Here is a 12,068-nt window from a genome sequence, read left to right on the forward strand (position 1 = left end):
GAAAGGGCCGGGAAAACTTCAACACAGCCAAAGTGCCTCAGACCCTTAACGGGAGTCACCCAATCGCATGTTAGAATGGCTTCCCACAATAAGGGAGAGAAGTGGCTAGGTCAAAAGTTTAGTGGGGTTCAGAACAGAGAATAACTTCAAGGGTTTGCTTGCAAGGAGTCCCAGATGCCATTCTAAGGGCTTGGCAATGGTTTTCGAGCAGAATGATGCCTGCACATTTGGGTTTGGGGATGTCGATTGCTTGGGTAAGAGAAGGTAGAGCAGACAAGAGCAAAGTAGGAAGCAGAAAGGGCAGGGGTGAAGGTGGGAACAGTGGCAGTGGGGATGGACTTAGACACACTAGTGGTTGGGGTACATAGGGTGCTGGTGAGTTCTAAAGAAGAAAACTTGAAATGATCAGAGGAGTTAGGGGAGGGCATTTCTTTGGCTTAGGCTGCCCTCTTGCTTTGTTCTGCTCAGACCTGGAATCTTTTCCTCCCAGGATGGACCAGTACTGGGGGCTGTGGGGAGCTTTAGCTGGTCTGGAGGTGCCTTCCTGTACCCCCCACATATGAACTCCACCTTCATCAACATGTCTCAGGAGAATGTGGACATGAGGGACTCTTACCTAGGTGAGAAAAGGCTGTGATGGGGGACAGGTAGGTGACAAGCTGTGGGAAGGGGAGGAGAAGCCTTAGTGCTGATGCTGGGCCCCCTCAGGTTACTCCAGTGAGCTGGCCCTTTGGAAAGGGGTACACAGCCTGGTCTTGGGGGCCCCTCGCTACCAGCACACTGGGAAGGTTGTCATCTTCACCCAGATATCCAGGCAATGGAGGCCAAAGGCTGAAGTCACAGGAACCCAGGTTGGTGTGGAAGACCATGTTGGTTGAATATGAGGGCGGGCAGGGTGGCTAGGAGCAGGGAGCTGATAGGGCAGGTCCTGGTACCTGGGGAGAGGCAGGACCTGGCCCAGAAAGGAGGTGCCTCTGGCAGGGGCAGACAAGATAACTTCAGACTCTCCCCCCAGGTTGGCTCCTATTTTGGGGCCTCCCTCTGCTCTGTGGATGTGGACAGCGATGGCAGCACCGATGTGGTCCTCATTGGGGCCCCCCATTACTATGAGCAGACCCGAGGAGGCCAGGTGTCCGTGTGCCCCATGCCCAGGGGGGTGAGTGGTGATGGGACCTGGGCTGGGTGGGGCCCATGTGGGGTGTGAGGTGTGGATTGCCTGGACTGGACCTGGCACTGGTTTTTGTTCTGTAGAGGAGCAGATGGCAGTGTGAGATCATTCTCCGTGCGGAACAGGGCCATCCCTGGGGTCGCTTTGGAGCAGCTCTGACAGTGCTGGGGGATATCAATGGAGACCATCTGGTAGATGTGGCCATTGGGGCTCCTGGAGAGGAGGAGAACCAGGGTGCTGTCTACTTATTTCATGGAACCTCAGGACTAGACATCAGTCCCTCCCACAGCCAGGTGAGAGCCCCTGTTTTCAGCCTTGTGTGGTCCTCCTTCCTTTCTATGACGTGGATTTACTGAGCACAGCCTCCTGTCACTGGCCTTAGGAGTTGTCATTTCCCTTCTTCTTTTGGTTGCCCTTTCGTTCCTTTTCTTTTGCAGGATGGGGGATTGAACTCAGTTCAAACTCAGTTTACCTCGCACATGCCAGGCAAGCATTCTACCACTGAGCTACATCCCCAGCTCAGTAGTTTATTTTCTGCAATTTCACCAGACCCAGCTAAACACAAATCATCTGTCTTTGGTTCCAAATAGCCTTCAATCTATTGTGAACAGCTTAATGGTAAGAGATCAGACTTTGAGGTCAGACCCCATGTCAAATTCCTGGCCTTACCAGCCATCAGTAGCTGTGTGGCCTCAGGCAAGTGGCTAGCTTAGCCTCTGGGAGCTTTAGTGTCCTTCTGTGGAACATGACAACCATCAAACCAACTCCCCCAGCTTCTTGTAAAGAAAACACAATGGATGCACTAAGCACGCCATTCATCAAATATTTATGAATGAACATAGCAAACGATGAATAAGCAAATTGATTATTTTGCTATTTTTAGGCTCCTATTTTATTGTTAGCCTGTAGCCTCAGGATGAGTTGAACCAAAAGCTCTCCCTTCCATCTGGGGGTCCCTGAGGTCCTCACCCTGTTTTCTTTCAACTCCCGCCCCTTTATCTCTCCTTTTCAATTTCTGTATTCAGGTCTGCTTTCACTACAAGCTGTTTCCAAATCTGCTTATCAAATCTTTGCACTCACCTCCCTTGAATTCCACTTTTTCTTTCCCTCTATGGCCAGCGGATCACTGGCTCCCAGTTCTCCTTAAGGCTCCAGTATTTTGGGCAGTCGCTAAGCGGTGGTCAGGACCTCACTCAGGATGGACTGGTGGACCTGGCTGTGGGGGCCCAGGGGCACGTACTACTCTTCAGGTGACAACTCCCCAACATGCTGCCCTCGCCTGCTGTGTGTGTGATTAACCAGTGCTCTCCCCTACCTTAGTCCCCTCTCAGAGGCCAGTGTCCTACCCTCAGCACCTATTTATGCCCCTCAGGAGCCTGCCAGTGCTGAAAGTGGGAGTAACTGTGAGATTCACACCCATGGAGGTGGCAAAGGCTGCGTACCAGTGCTGGGAAGAGGTGACCACCTTCCTGGAAGCTGTGGAGGCCATGGTCTGTCTCACTATCCACAAGAGCTCACTTGACCAATTAGGTAAGGCCCAGTCCCTTTCCCATTAGAGGACTCCAAGGCTATTCTAAGAACAGAATGGGCTCAGGAATCCAAATCTCATCCCCGTATCTGCTCAGCTACCTGTGTGTCAGAAACCTGGGTCCTTTCCCTCCCTTCTTCTCACACCTCCACCTGGGGTTCCATCCCCAGGGTAGGTATGGAGTCTGCCCACTTCTTTCTCCTGGCCCTAGCCACTGCCTTCCTGTAAGCCACATCTTCTCCTTCCCACCTACACCAAAATAAAGACACTTTGAGCAGTTCCTCTGTCTATTTTTGCACCCTCACTCATTCTTCACAGATGAGGGGATATTAGAACTCATTTGGTCCTAATATACAAATCTGGGCTCCTCAACCCTACCTCTTAAGACCCCCAAATTGCTCCCACTTGAATCTATAAAGACCTGAATCCTTCCCTGCAATGTTCTCTCTGACTTGGTCCCTCCCTCAATCTTCTCTCACCTCATTCCACTTTTCTCTCTCTCTCTCTCTCTCTCTCTTTTTTTTTTTTTTGTACCCAGGGGTGAAAAACATACCCAGCCCTTCTTATATTTTATTTAATGACAGGGTCTCACTGAGTTGCTTAGGGCCTACTTAAATTGCTGAGGTTGGCTTTGAACTAGTGATCTTCCTTCCTTAGTCTCCTGAGCAGTTGGGATTACAGGTGTGCGCCACCACGTCTGGCTCACTCCTTCTTTCTCTATACATTTTTGGTAAATGTGCCAGCCTCCCTCTCCCTTGGAGCCTTAGCTACTCTAGCCACAGTCTGGGACATTCTCCTCTCTGTGCTTCACCCTCTAGGTTGTAGCTTAGATATGGTCTATCTAGGACAGCATCCCTGACCAAGATACTACTCATGCTGTGATATTATGGCCATATGACAACATATGACATATGTTTGGCTCTTTTTCTGGAATATAAACTTTATGAAGGCAGGGTCATATCCATCTTCTTCTCAGTGTGTATCCCCAGCACTTGTACAGTTCATGGCCCATAGAAAGTGCTCTGCAAATATTCATCACATGAACAAATAAATGAAAAGAGAACATTGTAGGTTTTCTCTGCCTTTCCTTTTTTCTACTTCTTTTACTTCAGGTGATGTCCAAAGCTCTGTCAGGTATGATCTGGCTTTGGATCCGGGTCGTCTGATTTCTCGTGCCATTTTTAATGAGACCAAGAACTGGACTTTGACTCGAAAAAAAACCTTGGGGCTTGGGGATCACTGTGAAACTGTGAAGTTGCTTTTGCCAGTAAGGACTTTGGGTTTTGGAAAAGGGAGAGGGAGGAGGATCCCAAGGCTAGCCTATGGAATCCATGGGTGGGGACACTGGGTCTGGAGAGAGGAAGGTTGGGGCGGGAGGACTTGGCTTCACAGCTTGGTTGGGCTACTGTCTAGATGGCAGTGAAAAATCCCCAGTGGTGGAAAGTAGGAAGGATAGTGGGTTCTTGAAAACCCATTCTCTTTCAGGACTGTGTGGAGGATGTGGTGAACCCCATCATCCTGCGCCTCAACTTCTCCCTGGTGAGAGACTCCACCTTATCTCCGAATCTTCACCCTGTGTTGGCTGCAGGCTCACAAGACCTGTTCACTGCTTCTGTGAGTCTTCCAGTGAAGTCCCAATGAAGTCCCAGAGATGTGATGGCTTTCTTAAGAGCCCACAATAACCCACCCACCACATTTCCTAGCCTCCACCCAGCGAAGGAAAACCCTGCCACGTTTGGACCCTGAAACGTATCCCAGTTGGTTACCTACTTTACCATGACATAAACTCTCTTGTTCCCATTCTACTGATCCTTCCCAACTTTTTTCAGCCCTCCCTGTCAGACTTTGTATTCTATCCCCAATTTGAAAAACATTTCCTCCTTCTATCTGAAGGATCTTCTCTAATTCTCAAAGCTCTGATCTTGACACCTTCTCTTTTTTGGGGGGAGGGTGATTACTGAGGATTGAACTCAGGGGCATTCAACCACTGAGCCACATCCCCAGCCCTATTTTGTATTTTATTTAAAGACAGGGTCTCACTGAGTTGCTTAGTGCCTTGCGGTTGCTGAGTCTGGCTTTGAACTTGTGATCCTCCTGCCTCAGCCTCTCAAGCTGAGGTTTACAGGCATGTGATACCATGCCCAAAGACTCATTCTCTTTTGAAAACCTGCACTCAACAGTTCTCACTTCTCTGGCCCCCAATTACTCCATGATCACAAAAACATCCCAAATATACACATCAGGGGAATCATAACCATCTGCATATACATTTGCATCTGTCTTGGGGATTGTATGTTCCTTGAGTACAAGAACCACATCTAATTTGCCTGAAGTTTTCATTTCCTCCAAACTGCCAAGCCTGTCCTGTTACTGGCACTTAATGTTTGTTGAATAATCTGATTTGATACAACTGGACTTTATTGTCCTTGAAGCCAAGGATATTGTCTTTTTTTTTAAAGTTTAGTTGTAGATGAACACAATAACTTTATTTATTTATTTTAATGTGGTGCTGAGGATTGAACCCTGTGCCTCACGTGTGCTAAGGCAAGTGCTCTACCACTGAGCCAGAACCACAGCCCTTGTCTTTTTTTATATTCTAACCTCCACACCCAATCTCTACTCTTGCTAGTATCAGTAGAGTACTGGGTGCAGAGGTTCAGTAAGAGTCAATGTTGATAAGCATGTTTAATGAGGGGGCTGAAGAAAAATTAAAACATGGAATGAGAAGAGAATATATACTGATTTTCTGCAGCTTCCCTTTGAGAAGAACTGTGGGCAGGATCACATCTGTGAGGGGGACCTGCGTGTCAACTTTAGCTTCTTAGGGTGAGCTCCATCTCCTTTCATATCCAGATATTCAAGTTTCTGAGTTTACTAAACTCCTAGGATGATTTTTGCTTCTCTTCGGGTGTTTGTCTAACAAAAATGATTCTGACAGGAATGTTATTGGTGAATGATTCATGAGTTCCCCAAATCCTGTTCCTGCCCCTCGATCCAATTACAACCTACTTCCAGAGAAGTCATACTCCCAATCTTGTCCTTCCCTTCAGCCTTCAGACTTTGATGGTAGGAAGCTCCCTGGAGCTCAACCTGATAGTGACTGTATGGAATGAGGGTGAGGATTCCTATGGAACTGTAGTCAACTTCTACTACCCAGCAGGACTATCCTATCGCCGGGTGTCAGCAACACAGGTAAACACCTTCCTTGGGCTCTAGCTGACTGGGGTCTTGTATTAGTCTGTTTTCTGTTGCCTGTAACAAAATGCCACACACTGGGTAAATTACAAAGAACTGTTTATTTTGGCTCACTATTTTGGAGGTGCATGATCAAGAGGCCACATCTGGTGATGGTTTTCTTGTTGGAAGAATCCTAAGATAATGCAAGCCATCATATAGCAAGAGACAGAAAGTAAATGTGTGTATGTGGGTTGGTCTAGTCTCTCTTCTGTTTCCTATAAAGTCACCAGGATGCAACTGTGGGACCCCCACCCCAATAATTTTATCTAATCCTAATGGCTTTCCCAAGGCCTTGCCTCTAAATACCATAGTCAGATTAAGTTTCCACACTCTTAATACATAACAATGGAGATTATATTTAAAAGCATGGAACATTCAAACTGTATCCAAAACAAAGCAGGCCCCTTCACTGTCCTATACTTTCTAAGTGATCACACACACACACACACACACACACACACACACACACACATAGAGGGAGACAGAGAAGTCATTAAGCCTATGTATAGTTTAATAAATTATATTAAGCAAAAGTTCATAAATTTAGCACCTGGGTCAAGAAATAAAACACTGCTAGTTTTCTCAAAGCCTTCTTACCATGTACCTTATCCTATCACAATCACAACCCTTCCCCAAGAGTAATCACTATTCCAACTTTGCAATAATAATTTCCTTGTATTTTTAAATAATTTTACCAATCCATGGGTGTATCCCTAGATAACATTCTTCAGTTTTGCTGCTATCTGAACTTTATATGAATGAAAACAAGTTATATGTACTCTTTTGTGCCTTGCTTCTTTACCCAATATTATGTTTGTGAGATCCATCCATGCTGTTGCATGTGGGGGTAGAACATTTTCATTGTTATACAGAATTTCTTTGTATGAAATATATCACAATTTATTTTTCCATTCTATAATTAATGGCTATTGAATTGTTTCCTGATTTTGGCCATAATTGAGTAAATCCTGGTGTACCTATACATAATATTTTGAAGACACAGAATTACTGAGTATATATATATATATATATATATATATATATATATATAAAATGACAAGCATTATATATATACATTATGTATTATATAATATATATCATGCAATATACAATATATATTTATATAATTTTATATAATTTATATAAATTTATAAATTAAAAAATAATTATATAAATATAATTTACATTAAATATATAAATATATGGATATATAATATATTAAATAATTATATATAATTATACATTTATATATTATATAAATGTATATATTATAATATATATAAAATGTGTATTTTTTATATATATATATCTTCAATTAACAAGTAAAGTCATTTTTTAAAGTATTTTCACTTCCATCAGTAGTATGTGAGAGGTCCTGTGGCTTTCTTTAACACTTGACATCATCAGACTTTTAAATTTCTGTCAGTCTGGTGAGTGAGTAATACTCTTTCCTGACAGTCTTAATTCTGTAGAGGTTGAGCAAATTTGCATATATTTCCTTGTCATTTGGATCTTTTCTTTTGGAAAGTCTCTGTTCCCATCTTTATTCTATTCTTCAAGTGAGTTGCCTGTATTTTTCCTATTGATTTATAAAAACTCTTCACATATTCTGGTTATTAATCCTATTCCAACTTTATATGTTCAAATACCTTTCCCATTGCCTGTCTTTTATAATGTCTTTTAAAAAACAATGTCTTAATTTGTTGTTGATTTGTGTCAATCTTTTCTTTTGTACTTCATGTTTTTGTGTTAAGTAATACTTTGATACCCCCAAGGTTATAAAAATAGTCATCTATATTATCTTTTAAAATCTTTAGTTTGTTTTTTTTCACATTTGAGTCTTTCATACAGTTGTAATTTATTTTAATGTATGGAATGAGGTAGGAGTCCCACCTTTTCTCTTTTTTGGTATAGGTCAATTTTCCTAGCACCTTTTGTTGAAACGTCTGTTCTTTCTCCTACTGCTATGCAATGCCACGACTGTGATATATCAAGACTGTATATGCATATGGGTAACTTTTCAGAATTCATTTTCCTTCCCTAGAAGCAACCCCATCAGCGTCCACTGCGCCTGGCATGTGAGGCAAATCCCACTGGGAATGAAGGCCTGAGGAGCAGCAGCTGCAGCATCAACCACCCCATCTTCCGTGAGGGTACTATGGTCAGTGCTCCCCACAAAACCTCATCACTGTTCTTCCTTGTCCTGATCCACTCCCTTCCCTTACTCCCTGCTCCTTTCCTATCCCTCTTCCTTCTTTCTTCTTCCCTCAGGGCACCTTCATTATCACCTTTGATGTTTCCTACAAGGCCACCCTGGGAGACAGGTTGCTTGTGAGGGCCAATGCAAGCAGGTGAGCTCAGGCCACGGTATGTCCCTCACTCTCTGGTCAGCAGGAGACTCCTCTCCTGGATTCCTTTCCAATTGGGTTCCCCTCTCTTTCTCCAGTGAGAATAATAAGCCTACAACCAACAAGACTACCTTCCAGCTGGAGATCCCAGTGAAATATGCAGTGTACACAATGATCAGCAGGTGCTTAATCCCTATCCCTCCCCTTAGACCTTTAACCTTCCTTGAAGCCTAGTTTCTTCTGCTGCAGGTCAGCCTTTTGGTGTTGGGCATCTGTGTTAATCCATGTTACTATAATGGGCTATCTGAGGCAGAGTACTTATATAGACCAGAGGTTTATTTAGCTCATAGTTTCAGATGCTGATTGTCCAAACAGCGTACTGACAGTTCTGGTGAGGACCCCCCTTGACTACATTGTGGCAGATAACACCAAAAAGTGTGCCAGAGGAGGAGATGGCAGGATGAGATAGGAAGTTTAAGCAAGGGGGAGGGGCCGATCTTACAACATCTCACTGGGACCTGCCTCTTAAAGGTCCCAACACATCTCAACATTGCTACACTGAGGCCCAAGGACCCAACACATGAACTCTTGTAGCATGAACTCAAATCATATCTAAGTTACAGCAGTACCTAAATTATGTCCTCTGATTTCTCCTATGAGAATGATTGTGTGGGTGGCCAGCCATGTTTATAGTACAACATGATGGGCCACACAAATTCTTGCTTCTTCTCTGATGAACTGGCCCGCTGGTGGGACACACATACGCCTTATCAACACTGTCCATTTTCTCCTCTCCCTCAAAAATTCAGGCTTCTTTTAACATGAAGGCAATCCTTTCCTTTGGGCCAAACATGAACATGCTAAAGTAAAGCTACTAGATTGAGACCACTATAAGCACTCTGAATTGGGTAACCAACAGGATATGGTCTGTCACCACATAGAGGAAAGGAAAGGTCAGGTTTCTACAAAACTGAGAGGAGGGTAGAGGTGTGAGAAACTGTTGGGAAGGTCTCTAAAAGCTCAAAGCCAAGGAAGGCCACAGGAGAGGCAAATGTAGGGCCATAGCTATGGGTTCTGAAGATGGGTGAAGGAGCTGGGGCCAGCCAGGCTGGAAGCAAAGTGAGGGACTCCACACACTGAATTGTACTCCAGAGGGTTAAAGTGCCTAAGAAGCTTATAATAGTGACATGGGACAGAGCTTGCTGCTGTTGCTGTTAAATTTATAGAGGAACTAGGGAAGGGGATCAAGCAGTGTTATTATTGTCCATCTAGGACTCATGAACCACATTTGTCAGTTTCCTCTTTTATCCACAGTAAAATACTTATGATAAAAGTTTACAGTTATATATACTATGACAAACATTTTGTTTGTTATCATTGTGGGTTTTTTGCATTGTTTTTATATTCATTTAATCCTCCCAATAATTGTATTGTTATCTCCAGTTTATCAATGAAAAATTAAGGGCTGGGGATGTGGCTCAAGCGGTAGCGCGCTCGCCTGGCATGCGTGCGGCCCGGGTTCGATCCTCAGCACCACATACCAACAAAGATGTTGTGTCCGCCGAGAACTAGAAAATAAATATTAAAAAAATTCTCTCTCTCTCTCTCTCTCTCCTCTCTCACTCTCTCTTTAAAAAAAAAATGAAAAATTAAGAGGTTAAATAACTTGATCCCATCATTCACCAGGTAAATCATATTGGATGCCTTACAAGGTTACCCTGGGAGACAGGTTTTTTGCTCGTGAAGGCTAATACAAGTTAGGGAGCCCAGATGGTTTGATTCCAGGGCCTGTGTCCATGGCCATATGCTATATGCTTCTCTGAAAACTCAGGAAAGTCGGATGATTTGCTTAAATTTAAAAAAAGAAGTTTAGAACAAGAAAATTTAAAAAAAGAAAACTAAAGCATAGGAGGCAGGGGAGCAAAGAGAAAGGCTAGCACAATGAGAGAAAAGTAAATGCTAACAGTTATGGAGGACTCACAGGTGCTAGGTGCTGCTATAACCCCCATCACAAGTCTGCTACAAGTAGGCAATATTATAAGCACCCCTATTTTAAGGAGGAAAAAAAACTATAGGTCTCCAGAGAGGCTAAGTTGCTTACCTCAAGTTACTTGAGTAGGAAGTGCTAATTTGAGATGTGAACTCAGGCAGCTTCTCTGTGTTCTGAGGATAGGATTCAGGGCCTTGCACATGCTAAGCAATTGCTCTACTCTAGACTACAACCCCAGTTCCTGTGTTCTTACTTAGCAAGTAATAATGGGAAAACTGCTGGGGCCCACAAAGTTTCTGTGTAGCTGGTTTGGCTTTTGTGCTCTGGGTGCTAGGGAAAAGTGCAGGTCTTTATTCTTGACTGTTTGATTCTACTGAGATCTTAAAGCTCTGAGAAGGCAGAGATTGTGGATTAACTGTTGAATCTCCATGGCCATCCACATAGCCTGGTATATGGTAAATATTTTCTGAAAGAAGCCATAAGTGGAGGGATGGATGGATGGATAGATGGATGGAAATCCTCCTGTAGCCTGAAACACTTATGTCTCTTTTGTAGGCTTAAGTTCACTTACTATCTTCCTTCACATTTACTATCCTTCCCCAAGATGACCACATTTATCTTCTTCATTGCCATCACAGAGGAGCCATTATTTCGCTTTTTCTTCAGCTGTCACTCCCTGGATTCCCCTTAGGGTTATTTGTTCTGGCAGCAGCCTCTGCAAGCATCATCTGAGGCCAGTCCTGTATCTACTAGAGAAAGCAATGTGAATGCCTTTTTCCTATAGGAAAAATTTTAGATATTCTGAGAGGTGATGTTCAAATTGAGCGTTTAAATGAAAATTTCCAGAAGAGGAGTGGGTAAGGACATTCCAGGTCGAAGAAAGAACTTGTGCAAAGTCATGGGGATGTGAAAGAGCCACAGGTATCAAGGGAAGAGCTGGTAGTTTTGGGTGACAGAGGCAAAAGGCAGTGAGGGGGGGACTAAGCTGAAGCTGAGCTGCAGAGGTATGTGGGACCTTAGTGTTTGCCTAGGTCACTTTCTGGGCCCAACATTGCTCTCTGCAGCAATCTAGGGCACAACTGGGGATGAGGGTAGGGCTGTTTTTTCACCAACAGGCCCTTTCTCTCCAGACAGGAAGAATCCACCAAGTACTTCAGCTTTTCTATTTCTGATGAGAGCAGCAGGAAAGAGGCAGAACATCGATACCGCGTAAGAGCTGGGACATATTCATGTCTGTCCTTCCTGGTGTGCATGGAGTTGGAAGTTGGTGGGAAAGATGCAGAAGACTCCAGGGCTATCACTAGGAAAGAAGTGGGATTTGGTATGTGGCAGGGACTATAATGTCATTTGGTCTCAATTTTCTGCAGGTGAATAACCTAAGTCAGCGGGATCTGGCCATCAGCATAATATTCTGGGTTCCCATCTTGCTGAATGATGTGCCTGTGTGGGATGTAACTGTGATGGCCCCTTCACAGGTGCTTGCCTGTCTTTCCTCTCTCTCCAGGAACTGATCCCACAGGTACTGCACACCCTCTTATCAGGGAAATGTTGATCCTTATGCTGCTAAGAATTTTTTTTTTTTCAACTAGAGTCTCCCCTGCATGTCAGAGAGGGAACCTCCCCAGCATTCTGACTTCCTGACCCAGATTCCAAGGAGTTCTGTGCTGGTAAGAAAGACCCTGAGTCCCCATTATCGGACCAGCCCATATTGGGGGATATAGCAAAAATGTATTGCTAGATTATAGAATTATGCATTTATCTTGTAATTTTTCATCTATTTTCCACCCAAACTCTGCA

At 44.0% G+C, this 12,068-nt stretch overlaps 1 protein-coding gene across 1 annotated transcript in view; it reads left to right on the top strand.

The window, feature by feature from the left end:
- Itgad (integrin subunit alpha D) overlaps nt 1-12,068 on the top strand; it is a 29,744-nt gene that overhangs the window by 15,715 nt on the left and 1,961 nt on the right. Inside the window, exons 11-26 of the mRNA XM_026400376.2 lie at nt 491-620; nt 709-851; nt 1,016-1,156; nt 1,252-1,461; nt 2,288-2,418; nt 2,541-2,698; nt 3,809-3,963; nt 4,182-4,310; nt 5,449-5,522; nt 5,747-5,888; nt 7,978-8,094; nt 8,205-8,284; nt 8,380-8,463; nt 11,402-11,480; nt 11,639-11,746; nt 11,861-11,938. Coding sequence (XP_026256161.2) covers nt 491-620; nt 709-851; nt 1,016-1,156; nt 1,252-1,461; nt 2,288-2,418; nt 2,541-2,698; nt 3,809-3,963; nt 4,182-4,310; nt 5,449-5,522; nt 5,747-5,888; nt 7,978-8,094; nt 8,205-8,284; nt 8,380-8,463; nt 11,402-11,480; nt 11,639-11,746; nt 11,861-11,938 — 1,959 coding nt within the window. The remainder of the gene's footprint in view (nt 1-490; nt 621-708; nt 852-1,015; nt 1,157-1,251; nt 1,462-2,287; nt 2,419-2,540; nt 2,699-3,808; nt 3,964-4,181; nt 4,311-5,448; nt 5,523-5,746; nt 5,889-7,977; nt 8,095-8,204; nt 8,285-8,379; nt 8,464-11,401; nt 11,481-11,638; nt 11,747-11,860; nt 11,939-12,068) is intronic.

This window comes from Urocitellus parryii, chromosome 9, assembly GCF_045843805.1.
Source record: "Urocitellus parryii isolate mUroPar1 chromosome 9, mUroPar1.hap1, whole genome shotgun sequence".
NCBI classification, from domain to species: Eukaryota; Metazoa; Chordata; class Mammalia; order Rodentia; family Sciuridae; genus Urocitellus; species Urocitellus parryii.